General features: G+C 40.1%; 1 protein-coding gene across 1 annotated transcript in view; it reads right to left on the bottom strand.

Annotated features, from left to right (window-relative positions):
- The window catches only part of LOC149158726 (putative ABC transporter C family member 15), a 399,865-nt gene that overhangs the window by 274,528 nt on the left and 100,725 nt on the right, over nucleotides 1-24,612 (bottom strand). The window contains exons 8-9 of the mRNA XM_089436293.1: nucleotides 4,799-5,093; nucleotides 4,399-4,613 (exon numbers count right to left, since the gene is read on the bottom strand). Coding sequence (XP_089292419.1) covers nucleotides 4,399-4,613; nucleotides 4,799-5,093 — 510 coding nt within the window. The remainder of the gene's footprint in view (nucleotides 1-4,398; nucleotides 4,614-4,798; nucleotides 5,094-24,612) is intronic.

Below are 24,612 nucleotides of genomic sequence, written 5' to 3' on the forward strand. Positions count from 1 at the left end.
AAATTTCTCTTCTAAGGCTCTGCGCAACCTCCTGGAGAAAATCTCGGCCTCATCTTTCTGACTCTCTAGAACTAGAAAAATCTTCCTCCGGACTCACTGCCTCTGCCCCTCTGTCTTTGCTTCCCTTCTCTGGCTCGACCTCTTCCAACAACTATTACTACTCTCTAGAAAATCAAACTACCCAAGGAAATCGATCTCAAGTGTCACAAGTGTGTTTTTCCATCTACCCATCGACTTCTTCTTATAATCTCCAGTTGGGACTCAAATGACCAAGATTAAGTCTTAATCAATGTCTGAAATTATTTCCTAGTCGATCCGTGTGAGTTTCTAGATGATTCACACCTTTCTCAATTAATATTGATTAATTAACCAGTTTTCTTAAGTTTAGACTTAGGAAATATTTAAAAATAGGCTAATAATCTAATTGAGATACTTCTAAGTGGAAATTCTAGAAATGATTTATGGGTTATGGAGAACTCATGTGTTTTAGCTTCTACACAAAGTTTCGAGACTAGAACTCCTCCGATGCTACAAAAAAACTAAAACTCCCTCTTATCAAGGAAGGTGTTCTAGTGTTAAACTGCTCCAACACCCTATTCCTGCATCACCCTCTGTACACGCTGCTGATGTTTGGCCACTGTGACTGCCAGCCATTGCCAACCAACCACTGTGCAACTATGATCTTACATCTGTGTTGTTGTTGACACTATTGTACTACTGCCAACTCTGCATCTACACTGCAACTCCCTCTCATCTATTATTGTCGCTACTACAACTACTGAAACTGAGAAGCAGCCGAAATACTAAATCAACTATGCTTCTATGCTGCATTTGTCGCCTGAGCATATGACTACTACTAGCCTCTACATTGTCCACTAGGGAATATGAGTTGCTACTGAGCCGCCTTCTCTGTTGTCAACACTACATCTGCGTTCCTCAACACCTAATTGCCACCAGTATGCAACTGTCACTCTAGACTCTGACTGCATCACTGACATTGATCCAACCTGCTACTGAATAATGTGGGCCCCTGTAGCAAGGTAATAATCTATGTGGAGGATACCTCAATGGACCCTGCCCAAGATCTGCACTGTTCTGGGACTATAACTCCATATCGCCCCACCTCACTCCTAGAGGTATAGCTACAAACATGGCGAAGTCTTCCTCCAACCTAGAGGACAACTTGTCTATCTCTACGGACACTGTCGCCCGATCCTGCTTCTCCTGCTTGTCCTTCTTGTTGAGAGGACATTGAGCACTGTAGTGGCCAAACTCGTCACACCTGAAGCACTTGACCTTAGATATGTCATTTTTCTTCTTCTCCTATCCTTGACTTGGAGCCTTTGATGCAAGAGCCACATTCTTCTCTTCGTTCTCACCCTTCGAACCCTTGTTGCTGATTCCGTTGATGGAGCTCTTTACTAGAGCTTGCCTCATATCCTCCCACCGCAGTTCTAACCACATCCTGTCCCATCTAGGCAATGTGTCTCAGCCTAAGATACTTTGGATAAAGACTTTCCACTCCTCTGAGACACTGTTCAATGCCAAACGCACAAGCTTTGTTAGTTGAGGAGCCTCCCCAATAGCTGCAAGTTGATCCCGGATTTCTTGAATCCTGGTGAGAAAGGGATCTATGTCTTCACCCTTCGATATCTTGATGTTTCTCAGCTTCTCCTATAGGAACATCTTTCGTTGCTCAGAAGGATTTTGATATAGTTGGCCGAGATCATCCCACATCTCCTTGGTCGTATTCTTGGTTGATATATGCGAGACTATATGGTCTCAGACACCATCCATGATCATCCACTTCACCTTTTCCATCTCTTTCCTATACTCTCAAAGCTGATCTTCATCTCTCGATACTAACACCACATTTTTTGCGTAGGTCTTCAAACCAAATTTCTCTAGCAAGGACATCTTGGCCTTCTAGATGACAAAGTTGGAGGTTCCATCCAACCTATCCTGATCTCTAAGCCCAGCTGTGGCCATCTTTCAATCTGGTAGGAAAATCTCCCTCTTCCCTCTGCTCGGTTGTTGAATCTTCTACTCGCACTCCCTTCTGGAGTGAGAAACTGCCAACTACAACTGGAAAATCGGATTTCTAATCTAGAAACCCTTTGAGAGAAATTATCACTGTGTGTGCACATTTTCTTCCACCCAGCGTTGATTCTGCTAATGCAAACTGCTGCAAACCCTTGTGCACCCAAAAAAAGGAATCTGCTAAGCGAAAATTTGAGCTATAGCTTCCCTTCTTCCTGTTGGAACCACTCGAATTGGCAAGTCAATTTTTTCTACAACCCTGCACTAAAAAATCGAACTGCTGAAGCAATTCGCATTGCCTAGCTAGGCGCAACCCCAGAAATTCATCATGTAGCTCTCTCTGAGCAACAAATTTTTGCTTCCACTTTTGAGCTTCCCAATCTGATCAAAATCGCTCTGATACCATGTGAAAATTTCACCACTAAAATCCTATTGCAACAACTGGAATTAATTCTTCTAACCATAAATTAAATTAACAGCTTATTGCTACGGCAACAACGAATTAATCACACTGCAATCTTCACAAATAAAAAATATAGCAGAAGACAAACTGGAAATTGAGAAAATTCTAGCACGCACACAAAATTATGACACAACTATTTTGGATTAAAGTCCCCGGAAAAACCCAACTTGGGAAAATCGGTGCAGCAGTTGAGGGTTTTTATTATTAAGCAATAGTGAGAAATTTTGAGTACAATAAATATCGCCAAACTGACGAATCTATCCAAGAAGAATATTGGCAACAATTCTCTAAGGGAAATTACCCTCTCTCCTAGCAATCCTGGCACTTGACTACCTCTAAAAAGCTAGCCGTCGAACCGACTCTGCGCAAGCCCTGCATCACCCAAGCACAATCTCTCAAACACTCTACCTAAATCAGTTGCCAATCTAGCCATCTTCCCAGCTGCTAACTGAGAAACTCTCTCCGACCCTCTGGAAAACTTTCTTGACCTCTAGAACTAAGATCGAGCTCCTCTTCAGCTGGATTGAATTTCTCTTTTGAGGCTTTGTGTTGCCTCTGCGCAGCCTCCTAGAGAAAATCTCGGCCTCCTATTTCTAACTCTCTGGAACTGGAAAAAACTTCCTCCGGACTCACTGTCTTTGCCCCTTTGTCTCTGCTTCCCTTCTCTAGATCGACCTCTTCCGGCAACTGTTACTACTCTTTGGAAAATCAAACTGCCCAAGGACATCAATCTCAAGTGTCACAAGTGTGTTTTTCCATATACCCATCGTCTTCTTATAATCTCTAGTTGGGACTCCAACGGCCAAGATTAAATCTTAATCAATGGCTGAGATTATTTCCTAGTCGATTCGTGTGAGTTTCTACATGATTCACTCATTTCTCAATTAATATTGATTAATTAACCACTTTTCCTAAGTTTAGACTTAGAAAATATTTAAAAATGGGCTAATAATCTAATTGAGACACTTCTAGGTGGAATTTCCAGAAATTATTTCCGGATTATGGAGAACTCCTATGTTCTAGCCTCTCCACAAAGTTTCGAGACTAGAACACCTCCAATGCTACAAAAAACTAAGTATACCAAGAAGAACACCATCAAGACACACATAAATATGTCATCTCAACAACTATCAAGTAGAGCATGAAAATCATTAAGTGAACTCACAGACCCTAGGCCATCCAAAACTCCATCAACTTGTGTGCCTACCTTTGTGATAAAATTGAATAGTAGTGAAAAGACTCACCAGTCACTAGTGTAGGCTTCATGCAAAATGAGGGGTACAGCCTTGGGTTGCAGCAGTTCTTCCCTTATTGACCATAGTTTTACTAATACTTGTCCTTGACAAATACAGATTCAGGGTATGAAGAGCTAGTCATGTAACAATCAGTAACATCCATTCAGGTATAAGATAGATGGAAGCAGTAAGAAATGTATTTGATTCAATTTTGAATAGACAATTTGTCTTTATTCCTTGCGAGACTCTGCCAGTTTGTATAGAAATCAGATGTCAGTGGTTACAGCTGTTGTTTTTCTGCTTAACACAAGTATAATATCAGCTGGACACTTCTATACCATATGAGTTTTAAATATAGATTTGTCATCTAAGCTGACAAAAAACACGGGAAAAAATTCACAGATAAGGTGTGCACAAGCTCAAGCATTATGCAATATGATTGTGCTGATTGCATTTAACCCCTACTACTACTTACTGGTTTCAAATTTCAACCAACAAATAAAATCGTAGTGCAGTAATACAAATATGTACCATCATTGCTTACAATTAATAAAATCAGTCGTTTCAGCAACAACAAAAAATCCCCCAAGGATAAATAGCTCCACATAATAGTGAAATTAAAATGTCAAAAGTCAATATAGCAGTAAAAGGAACGCTGACCTGTAAATGTTCCACAGAAATGCTTCCTTGAATTGGCCAACCCTTTTCAGGGTATTTATTTTGTAGGATGAGTGGAGCTTCACATGGAATCCTACAATACTGGAATATTCTTTCCACTGAAACCATGCTCTGTTCAATTTGACAAATGCAATAAACTAGGTAGAAAAGGCAATCATTGAGTGCAAGCCCATATGAGAGGGAAAGCCCCACAAATTCTGCCAAAAGAGTATAAGTAATCAATTTAGCAAATAAAAGATCATGGTAATCGAAAATTGAAGCTCGTATTTATGTTTATTAAATTACTTCTTTGTAATGAGAATAACCCAAATCATTCACAAATGTCATAAAAAAATAAATAGTAAAAGATAGATTCACATGCAAAAGCTGAGTTTGAACAAACCAGGTTGTATGATGCTTTTTGGAAGGAGAACCAATAGCCATGCAGATGAGCAAAGTATAATGGCGCCAATACTCTCAATACGAAAGCCAAGCCATTCGTTGGCTGCGATATTATGAAATCCGATAGATATATTTGTATTGACCAGCCTAGCATTAGTAGATTTGAATCTTTCTTGGTGGCAAAAAGCTCGGATTGTTGTAATTCCAGAAAGTGTCTCAGAGAAATTGTGAATAATAGGTGCCATTGTAATTGAACTCAAACGAGTGAGTTCCCTTGATGCATTAAGAAAATACTTCTGCACAGATCAATTTCATCCAAAAAATAGTCAGCAATCCATACTTCTGCATGGATCAATTACATCTGAAAGATATTCAGCAATCCCAAGTATAAGCTAGCTCAAACATACAAATACCAAAGCCACATTAGACTTCCATGATATAAGAATGTCATTATCAGGGAATGGTGAATCACGTCTACACATACACAAACTAGAGTAAACAGAAACATCCTTAACCCAACAGAAGGTTCAAATCCTTGGCTCAGAACTTAGAAGCTGAGATTATTTTCATATTCTGTATGTTTATTGAGTTTTGGTTATTAATATTTTCTATTTAGAATTCTTCTACTACAGTGACAGTTTTTACAGCTGCTAACAAGTAAAAAGTGAACACCACCCCTATTTGACTCCACAAAAGGCTCTAGTCTGGTACCAGAGTTGTTAGGGATTATTTAGGGACTTCTCCCTTGGTTGTTTAGGAAGTGTTGGGCTTAAATAGTGGGGGATTGCTTAGCATATTCCAACATTACAGCATACAGCACATATTCTGCGAATCAATCTCTATGGCTGATCTCTTATCAAATCGAGGGTTGCTGGATGAGGAGGGATATATGTTTGTTTCTTCTTTTCTTCATGGTGCTGCACAGGGGGAGGACAGATTTGCTCTTCCTTAAATGAATATTTTGTCTATGCTCAACTCATATTGTCATCTTCTCATTTCTGTTCCTTTTTGGTACTATTTGGTCACTTTTGGTTGTTAAAAGGTTTCTGGTATATCTTTCGATATCTACCTCTTTTTGTAGTATGCTTCTGTACTCACTATGTCTGGTTATATCGGGATGATGGTCTCATTGCAGCTGAATTATGAACTTTTGAATATGTCATGCACAATGTAAACTGAATTATCTCTAATAAAATTCAGTTCTGTTTTTTTCTTCTGAAAAAAATAGTGGGGGCTTGGGCCAAGGTGACAGTGGGTCCGGGCGGTGGTCGAGCCCCTCACCATCGGAATAGTGAGTGACTCCGTCCCTCCGGTCCTCTCCCGGTGGTCGAGCAACTAAAGTTTCAATTTACTTATTGGGTGGGGGGGCGATGGTCGAGCCCCTCACCATCGGAATAGTGAGTGACTCCGTCCCTCCGGTCCTCTCACGGTGGTCGAGCAACTAAAGTTTCAATTTATTTATTGGGTGGGGGGGGCGTTGGTCGAGCCCCGTTGCTGGTCCTCTCCCGGTGGTCGAGCAACTAAAGTTCCTCTCCTTCTCAGTCGAGCCCCCTGTCGGGTCCTTGCACTAGGAAGAGCAAGCCCCTCCGGGTCCTCTCCCGGTGGTCGAGCAACTAAAGTTCCTTGCTTTCCTAACGTCAAGCAAGCAAGAAATTCATTTGACTTATTGGGTGGGGGGGCGTTGGTCGAGCCCCTACCGGTCCTCTCCCAGTGGTCGAGCAACTAAAGTTTCAATTTACTTATTGGGTGGGGGGGGGCGTTGGTCGAGCCCTGTCGGACCTCTCCTTATCAGTCGAGCCCCGTTGCCGTCCTTAACAGTCGAGCGATGGTGGCCTTATTAGTTGAGCGTTCGTACTGTCCATCCAACAAGTTGCTAGAACCTTAGCAACACTGTAATATCCCTAAGGGAAAATTGTGAAAATTTATGAATCTAGACACATAAATCCTACTGCAGTCACTGGTTTATCATCTGCTACTTGTTATTACATTCAACAAGTTATTTAATTTGTAACCAGTGATTAAAAACACTACTGCAGACTACACTGACAAACAGATCATAAATTGAAACAAATATGAGACAAACACACAAGGGACACCGTTAGTTTTGGACAACACGTCCCCGGAAAAACCCAATGCGGGAAAACCGGTGCAGCAAATATGAGGGTTTTCTATTATTAAGCAGTAGTTTTGAATACAACTCTAGATGCCCTCTCAGCTATCCAATTACAGAGATAAAGTATACTGGCAGAAACCTATGTGAGATTACCTCACTTCACCCAGCAAAATCCCTCTGATCTGGCAACTAGACTAACTATCCCTGGCTACAACTGCGCTGCCCCTTCGCAGTAGCTGCGTGGGCCTGCATGGAGCACTTTGAGACATTGTGTCAGCTCTGCACTGCCTCCTCTACCTCTTGGAGCTCTGATGTCAACCTTCTCAGCTGATCCTGCTGCTCCCCGGCTTAATTCAGACTTTTGTAGGAGGGCATCTCTTCCCCTGTGCTTGCACTGCATCAAGCAATGCGTGGGCTGTCTTGGCCCAGCGTCAGTCCCTCTTGGTCTACGCTACCTCCTATGGCGTATCTCTACCTCTCTCTGCTGAGTATTCGGGGTCCCGGAGAAGATACTCCAACTCCAACTATCACTAACCCTCTGCTGCAACTTAGATCACATGTTCGATTTTCTTAGCAAACCACACCCCAGAAAAATCGAACTGACTGAGCAATGTGGTGTCTGTCCAACTGACCCTCAAGCCTCCTCTTATTCTTTTCATGTTGATGAATCAATGACCAAGATTAAGTCCCTAATCAACGGCTAAGATTAAAAAAGACTTGATCCTCGTCACTTAGAAGCTTCTCACCCATATTTTTATTAATACTCATTAATATTTTTATTTTCCTAAGTGTAGACTTAGGAACCCTATTAAAAACAATAATTATTTTAATAACTCCTCATCCAAGTGGAATTTCTCCAAACGATTTCTAGGTCTTGGAGATCTCATGTGTCCTAGCCCCTCCACAAAATTTTGGTGCTATAGCACATCTGATGCTGCCAAAAATCAACACTCCCTCTTAGCGAGGAATGTGCTCTAGCAATACTTCTCAATAGAAATATTACACTGATCCACTGCATCGGTCCTCTGTGTTATTGATGCTTGACCTCCTTCCCTTCATCCACTACATTGTTGCCCATGACACTGCCACTGTCACTGCTACATCTGTACTGCAACTCCCTCTCAATATGCTGCATCATGCTACCCATAGCACTGCCAATGCTAACTGTTGCACTGCAACTCAGTTACTAAGAAGTAAGTAACTGAAACTTCACCCAAAAATTGACGTGCTGGTCAGTATGGATGCCCCGTGATGTTGAAGCTACCTTTGCTGCTAATCTGTGCAGACCCTCTTCTACTCCTGCACTGCCACAATCTACTTTGTGCCTCTCGCACTGCTACATCCACTACGCTGCTTCAAACTTTGGCACTCTAGCTTTGCCATTGTTTTTCCATCACACCTCGCACCAACCGACTCCCGTCATTCTGCTACTGTCATTAAGGGCTCCCGTAGCCGTATGTGATCCAAGAGTTTTGTGTTAAATTGGCATATATAATATATGCTCGGAATCTCCCTCATTCAGAAACCGATATGAGATTTCATTACGCTTTGGTTGACCAGCCCTCGCTCGGTTAATCGACCAGCCCACCTCTCGATGCTCGACCCGCCAAACTCCATGTGGGTTAGCTTATTTCAGGCAGCTGATATTTTTATTGGATCCCTCTCGTCGAGAGGTGTAGGATTGATCCAAAGATCATCCGATTCCGATAAGTATTTATGGAGATATGAATTTATTTTGTTTATGTAATTATTATCAAGCCGACCAGCTCTTATGTAGGCTCTAGAAGCCCAAACGTCATGTCTATTCATCATCTACACATTAGTATAAATATAAGAGGATTTGATGTCATTGAGACACACTCTTCTTGTGATCTCCTCTCCACGTCTGGGTTTTTGGAAAAGGAGAAACGTTGAGAGTATATGCTAGTGTATAATGCCCTAGCTGCAGTACAAACATGCCCTAGCCGCAGGTCATAAAGACAGGACATACGCTGGTCTTTGAGACACTAATACACACAGCAAGGAGCCATAATCTGTTGTCAAGTGATTCCCTAATATGCTATCCAAGAAGTTTTATACACAGGCCCTAATCTACGCAGTCAAAGAGGCTCCCATATATACGCTGGTCATGGAGACAGTCATATGTTGTTCATGGAGACTGATATACACAGGTCATGGAAACATATCTATGCAGTTCATGAAGACATTTTGGACGTTGTTCATGAAGACATTCATACGCTGTTCTTAGAAATATTTTATATGCAGTCAAAAGGATCTTCGCATGGAGGAGAGAAGTCGTAGTCAAGAAGATCCGCATTTCGGTGAGACAGATCTAGGGTTCAGCTGAAGTAGAATCCGGGCTAGTCTACTCTCGGGATAGCTGTGATCTGAAGGTGATGTCCTCAGATGGACAGAGCAGTGAAGTCTCTCTCTCATTCTAGGTATACCTCTCGAATGGATGAAGCAACAGAAACTTCGGTGCAAAAGCCGTAGTCAAACGCAGTCATACGTTCGGGCTATTGGCATACATGAAGGAGATTTGATGAAGCTGCAGTAGAAGAGCCGCAGTCAAACGCAGTCATATGTTCGGGCTATCGGCATACATTTGATGAAGCTGCATTCAAACGCAGCATTGTCAATGAATCTTTATACTCAGCAATAAAGACTCATTTATATGCAGTCAAATAGATTAGAAGTATCCTCGGGAGGGTCTAAGGTACAGTATCCCTGTAGCAGACAGCAGTATAACTTGGCATAGGAATATATTACAATGAGAAGACCAGATCTATTATTCTCAGCATACTTGTAACTTGATGATCTCATAACAGTATACCTCAGCGTCCTTCATTCTTGCTTCAACCACACATATTTGTGATCACTGTCTCAGTCCGGATACCCTCGTGGAAAGATACAGTAGTGAATGATCTTGGTGATACAGCTGTGAAGTTGTAACGGTGATGGTTTCAGTATCAAGTAAGATCTTGTTAAAGGCTGTTGTAGTAATGACAATGATAGTTACATTCTCGGCACATACAGAAGTATTTTTGTGCCCTTACTATCCTCACTATCTGGGTCTAATGGAGATCATAGTAATGCTATCTCAGTCTCAGCATTGATGTGATCATGTTGGAGAGTATTTAAGTGATGACTGTGTCTACTACACTCTAAGCATAATCTACAGTGATAGAATGGCATACCTGTAGCAGCCATATGACAATGAATAGAAGTGATAGAATGTCATCTGTTAAGGCAGCAACATGATGATGATGCACATTAGTATGGGCAGCATGAAGTTGAAAGATGATCAGGGATATGAAGGGCAGCATGATGATGGATAAGATCATGGACATGGGCAACATGATGTAGACCATGGACAGCATGATGTATGAGCAGCGTGATGTATGAGATCATGAGCATCATGATGGTGCTACACAGTAAGGTGCACCAAATGGACGAGATGCAGCACGATGATAGGTGAAGGAGTCACCTTGGAGGATCAGTTGAAGCTGAATGTCTTCAATTGATCTCATCGTTATAGAAGATGATCTATGCTCAGATCTAGACAAGTCAAAGTGTTGACTTCTGTTGTAAATGTACTCTCTCTCTCTCTCTCTCTCTCTCTCTCTCTCTCTCTCTCTGCTGAACTTTGAAGATAAAAGAAGATTTGATCAAAGGGTTTCCCCACACATTGTGGGGTTTGTCCCTGGCTCGCGCCATATCTTGTGTCCTCTTGCCTTGGCTTGTCTTCTGCGTTTTATATTTATGTTCTATCTGCAGTTTATCGTAATGCTGATGTGATTGCTAACTATGAAAATTTTATAAATTGCTCTAGCATAGAACATACCTAATCTTAACATTTGGGCACCTCAATGATCCTGCCCGTGTGTAGTCCTCCCAACTACAGCTTTAGTCACCCCACCTCTTCTCCAGAGGTGCATGAGAACTCATGGCACAATCCTCGTCATCATCCCCCTTGTTAGCTTTCAGTGGAGCAGCTTTCGAGTCAAAAGCCTCTTCCTTGCCCTTCTTCCAGGGGCACTAAGTGGCGAAATGTCCTAGTTCACCACACCTAAAACATCTGACCATGGATATATCCTTTTTCTTCCTTTTCTGCTGCCCATGTTGTCCTGATGATGCAAGAGTTGCATCCTCCTCCTCCTTCTTGACCCGGGATCCTCTACCGCTACATCCTGCCTTGGTCAGCCTCCTGATCTCTTCCTATCGAATAGCTACCCACATTTCTTCCCAACTGGGGAGAGAAGCTGTTAAAATTAGCAACTATGGCCAAACTCCATGTGGGTCATCTTATTAATGGCAGCTGATATTTTTCTTGGATCCCTCTCATTGAGAGGTGTAGGATTGATCTAAAGATCATCCAATTCCGATAAGTATTCATGGAGATATGAATTTATTTGTGTTATGGGACAATTCGTCAAGGTCAGCTAGCAACCAAATAAACCCCACATGTGCTCAACGTTTTAGTATAAATAGAGGTGCCTTGAAAGTCACTTGGACACATTCACAACTCTCTTGTGATCTCTTCCTCTCCATTCGTTTGGGTTTTAATGGAAGGAAGAATCCCTAAGAGAATACGCTGATCTAGGAGGTTTGCCCTAGCCCTAGACGAAGAGATCTATACGCTGCCCTCATCTACATTCATGGAGAAGAATCTTCGCTGCCCTATGGAGAAGCCCTAATGCTGCCCTATGGAGAAGCCCTAACGCAGTCATGGTGAAGAGACCTATGTTGTCCCTACAATCCCTAATGCTGCCCTAAACGTTGTCATAAAAGACAACCCTTATCTCAATTACAAGAAGCCCTAACGCTGCCCTATCTAACGCAGCCATGGTAAAAGCCTAAGTACCCTACGTGGAGGAGAAAGAGTCCACCTACAGCAACCCTAATCCCTAGCTACAGCAAGAAAGGGAGGCTCTAAGACAGTGTGAAGGAGGCTGAGTTCATTAATGGAGGCTGAGATAACTGCTGGAGCAGTAGTGACACTTTGGTGGAGGCCGAGAGACTGTCATGGATGCCGCAAGCTGTTCTTGAGGGCCGAAGGCATAGTTTTATGGGGCTATAACCCTTGGAAAGGGCTACCGCAGCAAGGGATAGGCTTGTTGTAGCAAGCCGCAGTCCCTATCACACCTACAGGTCTATGTTAGGAGGGCATAAGGCTTGCTGGGGTATGACAAGCCAACATGGGATGTAGGAGTGCTGAAGAAGGGTGACCGTAGTCTTGGTAGGGATGTTGCAACTAAGGTGTGAAGGCTGGTAGGACTGTCACATTGTGAAGGTTGTCTGAATTACTGTTTGAGTGATATGATGTGACAGCATTGTGATGATGATGGGTATAGTGATGAAGTGTATCATAGCATAATGAGTGCAGCACAAATATAACAAAGTGCAGCACTGTGATGATGAATGTTGCAATGAGGTGCAACACAATGGTGAGGTGCAACAGTATGATATATTACAGCAGCATGATGTATTGCAACAACAACAAGAAGTTCATGGTGCTTAGTGCAACAAGAAAACAAAGAAGCAATGGCACAACAAGCACATGGGTGACAACATGATGCAGTTGTGGCACAAGGTACAATAGTGCTAAGCACTACGACAGCAGTGCAGCATAAGGTGCAGCAGTATGATGTGTACAACATGGTCATAAGGTCCAGCATTGTCATGATGGATGCAGCATGGTGTAACATGGTGAGGTGAAGCATGATGACGAGATACAACGCAATGATAGGTGAAGGAGTTATTGACCATTGGAGTGGTACCTGATGATTATATGAAGACTCCATGCCTACAACGCAATGATAGGTGAAGGAGTTGTTGACCACTGGAGTGGTACTTGATGATTATATGAAGACTCCATGCCCAAGGATGATTCATAGGACACTTGTACCATCATATATCACCAGTCAACAAAGTTTTTTAACTCTACTTCTATTTTCTCATCATTTTTCTTGTACCCAGATTCCACACCCTACGGGGAATTGTAATAAGCGATACTAGTAATGATGATTTTTGAGTATGTAACAGGTCTAAGATGTTGGGACTTGATCAGCAAATGAGTACAACTTGGAGTGTTTTGGTTAATTATCCTTTCTTTTTCAAATGCCGATAATATTCTGGGTTTTTCACTCACTTTTTACCCCAAAGTCGGGGTGACGGTTTGAAGGTTGAACCCCTAACACATCTTAGTGTCTAGAGTCGATGTATATTACCATACTTTATCACACAAAAAATTTCGTGGAATTTGGTTAGGTCTAGGTAGTCATTTTTTTATTTTTTAGATTTCCCGCAGGTCAAAAATTGCAAATAAAATTGTACTTGTAATGTAATAAGTGATGTCTAGAGAAGTTGTATGAGGTATGAGTAATGAAATTTACACATTTCACCCTCAAATTTCTACTATGACACACTTTGATGAGTTAAAAATGTGTTTTGAACCCTCAAAACCCACTTTTCCTAAGTTTAGTGGGAAATCTAGCAATTAATTAAGCCAAAAATTAAATAAATAGAGAAAAATAAATATCTACACATGCTAAATGTTGTGGAAATGAGGTGGAAAATTATGGGAGAGTTAAAGTGAAGTCCCAAAGTGATGTGGACTCCTAAAATCAAGGAAAGGACATGTGCTCAAATAAAATCGAATTTCTAGTATTAAAAAGTTGCTTACCTGGAAATTTGAATTTGTGAAGTTAATGCACATCTGGGAGGATTTTGGAGGATATTTGGCGGAGATTTTTGTGGGAAATCGTCCCCACATGGGTTAACACCCATATACACTTGTCATTCCATCATAAAATTCGAATTTGGCACATAAGAGAAGAAAAAAATGATGTCCACTTGCCAGAATTCAATTTTTACACTTGGCAATGGAGCTCCATTCAACAAATTCGAATTTCTCTTTGGGATTGTCACCTCATGCCACTTGTTTAATCACTTCTACATTGGGATTGGATCCAATGCCATTTGTCATTGTCATTCTTAATTGGGATTTTCTCCCAACTCTCTATATAATAGAGCCATGGGCTTTCACATTGTATCATGTAATACGAACTATTGTGGTTGAGGAGACTCTGTGGGATTGTATTCACTACTTGCAATATAATACAACAATCTTTGGGGTAAAGCGTGATGGCGTTCTTCTCCTTGCATGTGTGGTAAATTCTAGGACTTGTTGTTATGCTTCTATTTATTTTCTCATGTCATTATTTCTTTCATGCTTGTTTCAAGTTACGTTAGTATGCAGCTATCTCATATTAGCATAAGAATTAATTATTTTCTTTAGGAAAAGAAATCTTCTAGTGGATAATACATGTATCTCTAAAAATTCTTTCTACTACACTTATTTAATTTCATGTCAATTTAATGATTTTTGGTGAAGTTTTGTAGATGAATCATTATTTGGTCAAGCTTTTCAAGTGTGAGGGGAAATTCTCGGAGGAATCAACCCATTCTTGAAAAATATTCAAGGAGAACCCGCATGTTTTGAATTCCAAAGTCTCATCTATATCTTATTTGTGTTTTGCAAGGATTCTTTCAAGTTTTTTAAAGCTTTTATTTCTTGCATCAAAATATCTAACTTGGAAAAATTATTTTTTATGTATTGTACTTCATTTATCAATATCTAGCTATTTCAAAGAGCTAAGTCATGGCTAGTCAAAGAGGAGAACTTGCTCATACTCTTTGGCCTAGCCTCTTGTAGATTATTTTTGTAACATACTTTGTTGTCATCTTGGTCTAACATTTGAGTTATTTTTGTATCCTTTTGAGCAAGATAGTTTCCATGCTTTGATTTGTAGACTTATTCATCTTGAAAGCATTTATAATATCTTGTGCTAACAATTTAGTGTTTTTGGCTTTCCATTTGAAATCATTTCACTTCATTTTAAGCAAAATACATTTTCATTTCTTAAAGAGCAAATACTTTGAACTTTGAAGGCACTAGTTGTTTATATATTTCATGCTTACCTTATGATGGTTATTGCTCATATCAGTTTTCGCTTATAATTTTTAGTGAAATTATTTGTTTAACTCTAACAATTCTCCTAGAAACTCACATCCTTTTTAAATTAACTTTTCATTAAGGACCACCCCCCTTAGCTAACCTAGGAGATAGCTCAAACGGAGAGAGTCAGGATTAGTGTGACAGCCCCTTCTCTGAGTTCCTTGCCACCAACCACACCTTGTGGGGTTGAAGGCTTTTCTCACTGACTTGTAGGTAGGTGTAGGCGGCAGGGTCAACATTTTTGGCGTCGTTGCTGGGGACAAGTCTTCTTGTACCTGGGAAATACGACTAACTTTTGGTTTTTGCATGTTGGATTTTAGAGTTAGATTCTTGTTCAAGTGGCGACTCCACTTATTTCATTTTCTGCAAGGATTTCTGCTTGAAGCTTGCTTCTTGTAGATTTCTTGCTAATCTTGGACAGGAGCCTCTCTCTGGTATCCATTTGCTCTTTCAGGGTCAAGTGAGCATGACATCATGAATGATTTGTTCACCCCTTGTAATTTTACTAACATTTCAAGCTATCCGAATTTCATTTCGGATGAAGCCATTGAGGCTATTGAAGAGTTGCCTAGTTTTCTAGGTGACAATGCCATCAGTACTGAAACTCACCTTAGGAATTTCCACCTTTGTGTGAACAAATGGTGCCATGATATTGATGTTAAAATGAGACTTTTCATCTTTTCATTAGATGGAAATGCAATGGATTGGTTCATAGAATTACCTGCTAATAGTTTTGATTCTCTAGAATCAATCATTGACGACTTTGAAGAAAAATATGGAGATGAAAGAAAGATCAAAGTGAAAACAAATGAGAATGATAAATATCTCATCAAGGGGTTGAATCAAATGATTAAGGATATGCAACTCAACCAAGTTCAACTCATTAAGACCATGGAAGTAAATCATGCACAAGCAATAAAGGCCATGGAAGTCAATCATTTTAATCAAATGGCCACTCTTCAAAATAGGTTGGTCGCCATGGAAGAAAGACAAGTGAAATTAATCAACACCATGGAAACAAATCATGCCAAGGAAATAAGTGTTATGAAGGCTAATCAGATCACTTTTCAGGATAGGCTGGAGGAAATGGAAAGATTACAGGTACAAAAATTCCAACTTAGGTTAAATGACTGTTAAAATTGGAAATTAGGGCCAAACTCCATGTGGGTCATCTTATTTATGGCAACTGATATTTTTCCTGGATCCCTCTCATCAAGAGGTGTAGGATTGATCTAAATATCATCCGATTCCGATAAGTATTCATGAAGTTATGAATTTGTTTGTGTTATAAGACAATTTGTCAAGGCCAGCCAGCAACCAAATAAACCCCACATGTGCTCAACGTTTTAGTATAAAAGGAGATGACTTGAGAGTCATTTCTCACACACACTTCTTGTGTTCTCTTCCTCTCGACTTGTCTTTGGGTTTTTGGTGGGAGGAAGAGATCCTAAGAATCTATGCAGCCCTAAGGAGAGGATGCCCTAGCTCAACGTTGTCATAGAGAAGGCATGCCCTAGATCTAGATGTAGGCAACGAAGAGAAGGCTCTACATCCTGATGTGGTAGCTTACATGGAGGGAAACTCTTATGGTGGACACAAGGCTATACACTGTCTAGATCAAAGCTGCCCTAAACGTTGTTCAGCCACCCTAAACATTCTCTGTTTTAGCCGCAGCTAAGGCAGCATTCCAGCAAAGGTTTGATGGATTGTCTTAGGCCATCTCAGGTGACCGAATTATTGCAAGGAAGGGCAGCCGCATCAACTGTTTAGAGGACAGGCAAACCCTTAACCAATTTGCTGCAAATCTATGGAAGCTTGTTGTGAGGGCAGGCCGTGGACCTTGTAAAGGCTAGAACCACCCTAAATTATTGCGAAGGGTCTCATCCCCACAAGGAAGGGCAGCCACATCACCTTGGAGCAAATCTGGGTGGAAAAGAAGGCTGGCAAAAGACACTGTGATATGCCCTACCCAGATCTAAGTTGCAGTGAACAAATCAGACCTCAAAACAATGAGCTAAGGTATCTTGTCTATGACATTTCTCGTAGGTGTTGAGGATCAGTTTTGAACAGATTGTTGGGCAGTCTGTGGGAGCCAAATTGGTGGTTGTACATAATAGTATGGTGCATGGGATAGCAAGACATAATGTTGCCAAGATGCATGGGATAGCAAGACATAATGCTGCCAAGATGCATGGGACAGCAAGGTGACATAATGTTACCAAGATGCATGGGACAGTAAGACATAATGTTGCCAAGATGCATGGGACAACAAGGTGACATAGTGCTGCCAAGATGCATGGGACGGCAAGGTGACATAGTGCTGCCAAGATGCATGGGACAGCAATATGGTACTTGGTGCAGCGAGTACACGAAGCAGCAATGGTGCAGCAAGCACATGGGTGACAACATGGTGCAGCAGTAGCACAAGGTACAACAGTGCTAAACATTGGGACAACAATGCAACATAAGGTGCAACAGTATGATGTGTACATCATGGTCATAAGGTCCAGCATTGCGATGATGGGTGCAGCATGCAGCACAATGATAGGTGAAGGAGTCACCTTGGAGAATCAGTTGAAGCAGCATATCTTCAACTGATCTCATGTATCATCTTCTTAGAGATGATTTATGCTCTTATCTAGATAAGTCAAAGTGTTGACTTATGTTGTAAATGTACTCTCTCTCTCTCTCTTTGTGCTGAACTATTAAAGAACATATAAGAAGAATTGATCAAGGGTTTCCCCACATTGGGGTTTGTCCTTGGCTAGCGCCACATCTTGTGTCCTCTTGTCTTGGCTTGTCTTTTGCGATTTATGTTTATGTTCTATCTGCAGTTTACTTTAACGCTGATGTGATTGCTAATCTAGAAAAGATATTGAGCTAACTGTGAAAATTGAAATAAATTTCTCTAAGCATAGAACATACCTAAACTTAACAATGACGAATGGGAAAGAACAAAGAAATAAATCATAAACCTCCTAATCTACTAAAGTAATCATCATCTCATAATGAGGAGGTCATTTACTCTATTGAAAAATGGCTAATTGATGGATACTTGGATAGCAAGGAAATTGAAGAGAATCAGGTTTATACTTATGAGATTGATCCATCACCCATGTCAGAGCATAAGCAGAAGGGACAAAGGAAAGTTAAAGAAGTCTTGGATACTTCAAATTTTCCATCATATCATCTTCAAAATCGGATAGAAAGGTCTACTTTGATCACCTAAACATCAACATCACAATCTATTAAGAAGAAAAGAAAAAAGAGAAAAGGATTTGGTAAATCTGATGGCCATGTACAACACAGCGTTGGGATTGATCAAAGTCCTCAAATATTCAGAATTGGACAGGGCACATCAGAAAAGTAGCCCATGGATCTGCCTGAAAGTAAGCAAGTTCTCAGCATGAACTTCATTAAGGACATCTGATGCTATGGGGCATCTTTCTGTATCATATTTCTAACCTTATCCCTCATCATTTTATTTCATGAATAGATTGTCATTTATGATTTTAGAATAAATTTCCATTGCTTCATTTATGTACTTGATGATATCTTGGAATGGATACTGCTGATATATGTCTTTTGTCGGTGGATGCAGATTCCAGGTTCTTGCACACTATCACTTCGTATCTAGTATGCATCCCCATATGGAGCCAAATGTTGACCACTGGAGTGGTACCTAATGATTATATGAAGACTCCATGCCCAAGGATGATCCAGAGGACACTTGTACCATCATATATCATCAGTCAACAGAGTTTTTAAACTCTACTTCTACTTTCTCATCATCTTTTTTGTACCCAGATTCCACACCCTGCAGGGAATTGTAATAAGTGATACTAGTAATGATGAGTTTTGAGTATGTAACAGGCCTAGGATGTTGGGACTCGATCAACAAATAGTACATCTTGTAGTGTTTTTTTTATTTGGTTAATTATCCTTTCTTTTTCAGATGTGGATAATTTTCCGGGTTTTTCCACTCACTTTTTACCCCAAAGTCGGGGTGACGGTTTGAAGGTTGAGCCGCTAACACATCTTAGTGTCTAGAGTCAATGTATATTACCATACTACATAACACAAAAAATCGTGGAATGTGGTTAGGTCTAGGTAGTCATTTTTTAATTTTTTAGATCTCCCTCAAGTTAAAAATTGCAAATAAAATAGTACTTGTAATGTAATAAGTGATGTCTAGAGAAGTTGTATGAAGTATGAGTAATGAAATTTACGCCTCTCACCCTCAACTTTCTACTATGACACACTTTGATGGATTAAAAATGTGTTTTGAACCCTCAAAACCCACTTTTCCTAAGTTTAGTGGGAACTCTGGCAATTAATTAAGCCAGAAATTAAATAAATGGAGAAAAATAAATATCCACACATGCTAAATGTTGTAGAAATGAGATGGAAAATTATGGGGGAGTTAAAGTGAAGTCCCAAGGTGATGTGGACTCCTAAAATCAAGGAAAGGACATGTGCTCAAATAAAATCGAATTTCTGGTATTAAAAAGTTGCTTACCTGGAAATTCGAATTTGTGAAGTTAATGCACATCTCGGAGGATTTGGGGGAATATTTGGTGGAGATTTTTGTAGGAAATCGTCCCCACATGGGTTACCACCCATTTACACTTGTCATTCCATCATAAAATTCGAATTTGGTTGTAGGAAATCGTCCCCACATGGGTTACCACCCATTTACACTTGTCATTCCATCATAAAATTCGAATTTGGCACATAAGGGAAGAAGAAAATGATGTCGACTTGCCAGAATTCGATTTTTACACTTGGCATTGGAGCTCCATTCAACAAATTCGAATTTCTCTTTGGGATTGTCACTTCATCCCACTTGTTCAATCACTTATACATTGGGATTGGCTCCAATGTCATTTGTCATTCTCATTTTTCATTGGGATTTGCTCCCAACTCTCTATATAATAGAGCCATGGGCTCTCACATTGTATCATGTAATACGAACTATTGTGCTTTAGGAGACTCTATGGGATTGTATTCACTACTTGCAATATAATACAACAGTCTTTGGGGTAAAGCGTGATGGTGTTCTTCTCCTTGCATGTGTGGTAAATTCTTGACTTGTTGTTATGCTTCCATTTATTTCCTCATGTCATTATTTCTTTCATGCTTGTTTCAAGTTATGCTAGTATGCAGCTATCTCATATTAGCATAAGAATTAATTATTTACTTTAGGAAAAGAAATCTTCTAGTGAATAATAGATGTATCTCTAGAAATTCTTTCCACTACACTTATTTAATTTCATGTCAATTTAATGATTTGTGATAAAATTTTGTAGATGAATCATTATTTGGTCAAGTTTTTCAAGTGTAAGGGGAAATTCTCGGAGGAATCAGCCCATTCTTGAAAAATATTCAAAGAGAACCCGCATGTTTTGAATTCCAAAGTCTCATCTATATCTTATTTGTGTCTTGCAAGGATTCTTTCAAGCTTCTTAAAGTTTTTATTTCTTGCATCAAAATATCAAACTTGGAAAAAATTATTTTTTATGTATTGTAATTCATTTATCAATATCTAGCTATTTCAAAGAGCTAAGTCATGGCTAGTCAAAGATGAGAGCTTGCTCATACTCTTTGGCCTAGCCTCTTGTAGATTTTTTTTGTAACATACTTTGTTGTCATCTTGGTCTAACATTTAAGTTATTTTTGTATCCTTTTGAGCAAGATAAATTCCATGCTTTGATTTGTAGACTTATTCATCTTGAAAGCATTTATAATATCTTGTTCTAACAATTTAGTGTTTCACTTTTCAGGTTTATTTTGGCTTTCCATTTGAAATCATTTCACTTCATTTTAAGCAAAATACATTTTCATTTCTTAAAGAGCAAATACTTTGAACTTTGAAGGCACTGGTTGTTTATATATTTCATGTTTATCTTATGATGGTTATTGCTCATACCAGTTTTTTCTTATAAATCTTAGTGAAATTATTTGTTTAACTCTAACAATTCTCCTAGAAACTCACATCCTTTTTAAATTAACTTTTCATTAGGGACCACCCCCCTTAGCTAACCTAGGAGATAGTTCAAATAGAGAGAATCGAGATTAGTGTGACAACCCCTTCTCTGAGTTCCCTGCCACCAACCACACCTTGTGGGGTTGAAGGCTTTTCTCAATGACCAGTAGGTAGGTGTAGGCGGCAGGGTCAACAAGAGTCACCTTAGAGAATCAGTTGAAGTAGAATGTCTTCAACTAATCTCATGTATCATCTTCTTAGAAATGATCTATGCTCTCATCTAGATAGGTCAAAGTGCTGACTTCTGTTGTAAACTATCTCTCTCTCTCTCTGTGTTGAACTATTGAAGAACATAAAAGAAGAATTGATCAAGGGTTTCCCCACATTGGGGTTTGTCCCTGGCTAGCGCCACATCTTGTGTCCTCTTGTCTTGGCTTGTGTTCTGCGATTTATGTTTATGTTCTATCTGCAGTTTACTTTAATGCTGATGTGATTGCTAATCTGAAAAAGATATTGAGCTAACTGTGAAAGTTGAAATAAATTGCTCTTAGCATAAAACATACCTAAAATTAACATGGTATCGGAGCTGAGGTGAAGACAAAGCGCAAGCAACAGTGAAAGAGCAATCACTGAAGACAGTAGGGAAAGGACAAAAGGATCATTGGATTCCTCATTCCTCTTCAAATTCACCAAGGGTGAAGTCGAAGCAGAGAATATTATCAAAATGGCGCAACGGAAGTTTCTGATGGCCTACCTAAAAGATCACTTCAATGGGAAGACCGGATCTACAGATGGAAGGAAAGACAGATGCCTTGGTTGCAATAAGTTCGTCCATTATGTGAAGGAGTGTCTGAATAGCAGGGACACATTACTTGATGATGATAACAATCATTCTAGGGACATCTTCAATGATCAGAGGAATGACAGGTAATGCAGGTCATCAAGGAAATGACCGACTCTTCAAAGAAAGCAAGGAACCCCAGGTATGAAGAATCAAATGTTGTTTCTGATAAGATAAAGAAGTGTTATCTTGTATTGGCCCTCTCCTTCAGATTCTTTGGGAATCTGGCTTATCGATTGTAGTGCTTCAAGGTACTTCATCAGATAGAAGGGTGCTCTCTCTAATTTAGTAGAGATGGAAACAATCGTGGGATTATACTTGGAGCCAATGCCACCTATCTCGGAAAGGGTGTAGGAAATGTTACCCCTCAATTGAATGAGGGTAACTCGATTCATTTACAGAATCTCTTTATGTACCTAATCGAAAGAAGAACTTGGTGTTCATTTCGGCAATGGAAGTCAAAGGTTTCAGGGTGGCATTCATCGATGGAAAGGTACGTGTTTGAAAATAGAATTTTCAAAGACGCTTTTTCTCATGGGTTCAAGGTTGGCAATTTGTATCAAGTTGCAGGATGGTCCATTTGGGATCATGTCAATTGACATATCTCATCTATAACACTGGAGGTCTACTTATGGGGCCCTACCCGATGTGAGTCAGATGGTGACAGGGATGCATGAATTCAAGAATAGCATGAAGGTACATGTATGAGATGTACCGAATGAAAATCTTACAAGGGGACCATTCCCCTTATGTAACAGGTCCACAAGTTTGGAACAACCCGAGGAATTTGAGATTCATGATCGAGAATCTCATGTATACAGGTGGAAGAAAGCCCTTTATGGCTTGAAGCAAAACAGCCCAAGCATAGTATGAGAGGATTGATAGCTGTCCAATGAAGTTGAGATTCACTAAGAGTGAAACCAATCCAAACCATTGCTCAAAGGTTGTGGATGATAGACCTCTCATACCGGCACCTTCTAAGGACAACATATTTCTGACAGGTGCAAACCCTCTCATTTGTAGAAGTAAGAGGGAGTTCGATTCCGGATGTGGAACAGTAAACTGCAAGACCGTGACTACCTCGAGGATCTTAACTATCAAGAAATTATATGGTAGTGATGCCGAACCAGATTTGGGAAATGCCTCTGAGTTTCATAAACTCATTCACATTGATGTTCTTGGTGAAATTCTGTCCGAACATATGTTTTGCAGTTAGCATGATGAGCTCATATATGGTTGAGCCTCACTCGATTGGTGCCAAGAATCTTCTGAGATATCTTCGAGGTACAATCTCTCATGAATTGAGATACACTGCCGGAAATGTGAAGCTGCATGATTATTCGAATATTGACTAGGCAGGTAGTGTGGAGGATCGCAAGAGCACTTCTATGTTAGGAAACCAACTCACAAAAAGATAGAAAAGATAGATCAACGCCTTAAAATTCAGCCTCTTCGAGGGGGCAACCTCCTTTACATTACACAAATGAACAATTCTTGGATAATACAAATGACTAAAGCTCCCTTCTCTATACAGGAGTCTAAGGGGTCACAATACTATCAAGCCGACATAACAGTAATAACATAAGGGCACAAAAATAACAATAATGGGTTTCTATGGGGCATACTAATAACAATATGGGGACAATAGGGGCACAATAATAACAATAAGGGATACAAGGACAATAGTAATGGGAGAATCACTAGTATTATAGGGGCCTAACATGCCCCTCTCCTTCCGAAAATCATTGTCCTCAACGTTTGAGTAGTTTTGGATGCTTTTGTATAGATTTATCATCCTAACATGTGGAATCTTCAGCGGATAAGTTCTTCCACTTGATAAGATACTCTGAAATTGATCAATTTCGTAGCTGTCGACTTCTTGTTTCTGTGACTACTTCCGGTTCCAATATGATCTTTCCTTCCTCGTCAAGTTCTGGCAATATTGTTTGAACTGGGAGTTTGTCACCTATAACCTTCTTTAAACATGAAACATGGAAAACTAGGTGCACTCGGGAAGCTGCAAGAAGCTCCAATTTGTATTGCATAGTACCAATCTTTTGCAACACCTTGTATGGACCATAATACTTTGGTGATAATTTGTTATCCTTCTTAGCTTGCATGAGGGACACTTGTTTATATGGTTGTAGCCGTAAAAATGCCCAGTCACCTACATCAAAACTTCTTTCGCTGCAATGTTGATCTGCCTGTTGTTTCATTCTATTCTACGCCGACGCGAGGTTATCCTTTAAGAGTTGGAGAACTTGTTGTTGATGCTCGATGTGATGTTTCACTGCTTGAACCTTAGAATTTTCTCTTAAATATGATGTGATGGATGGTGGATGATATCCATAAAGTGCCATAAATGGGGTCATTTTTGCTACAGTATGGAAGGAAGTGTTATACCACCATTCAGCCAGAGGCACTCCTTTGACCCATTGTGTCTATTTATCAAATACAAAGCAACGAAGATATCCTTCCAAACATTTGTTTACTATCTCAGTTTGCCCATCAGATTGAGGATGATAAGATGAGCTATGAGCTAACTGAGTACCGAGACAAGAAAATAATTTTGTCCAAAAATTTTCAGTGAAAATGGAATCTCTGTCGCTTACAATAATCTTTGGGTTTCCATGTAGCTTTTGAATTGTTTCCATAAATGCAGTATGTTGACCACTATGTGTCAACGACCCATAGCAGTACACCCCCTTTTTTCACAGAAGGGGTAGTGCCTCATCAATGTGCTCACACCTTCCAGCTATCATCATTAGCTTGATCATCAGCTTATAATGTCGTCTGCATGTGTATAATGTAAATAATCTCAGCAGGTCCGTGTCGTGTATGTAATTACCTAGGTA

This window comes from Pinus tabuliformis, chromosome 5_2 (assembly GCF_031772625.1).
Source record: "Pinus tabuliformis cultivar Carrire ecotype Pingquan chromosome 5_2, CPIR1, whole genome shotgun sequence".
In the NCBI taxonomy this organism is placed as follows: domain Eukaryota; kingdom Viridiplantae; phylum Streptophyta; class Pinopsida; order Pinales; family Pinaceae; genus Pinus; species Pinus tabuliformis.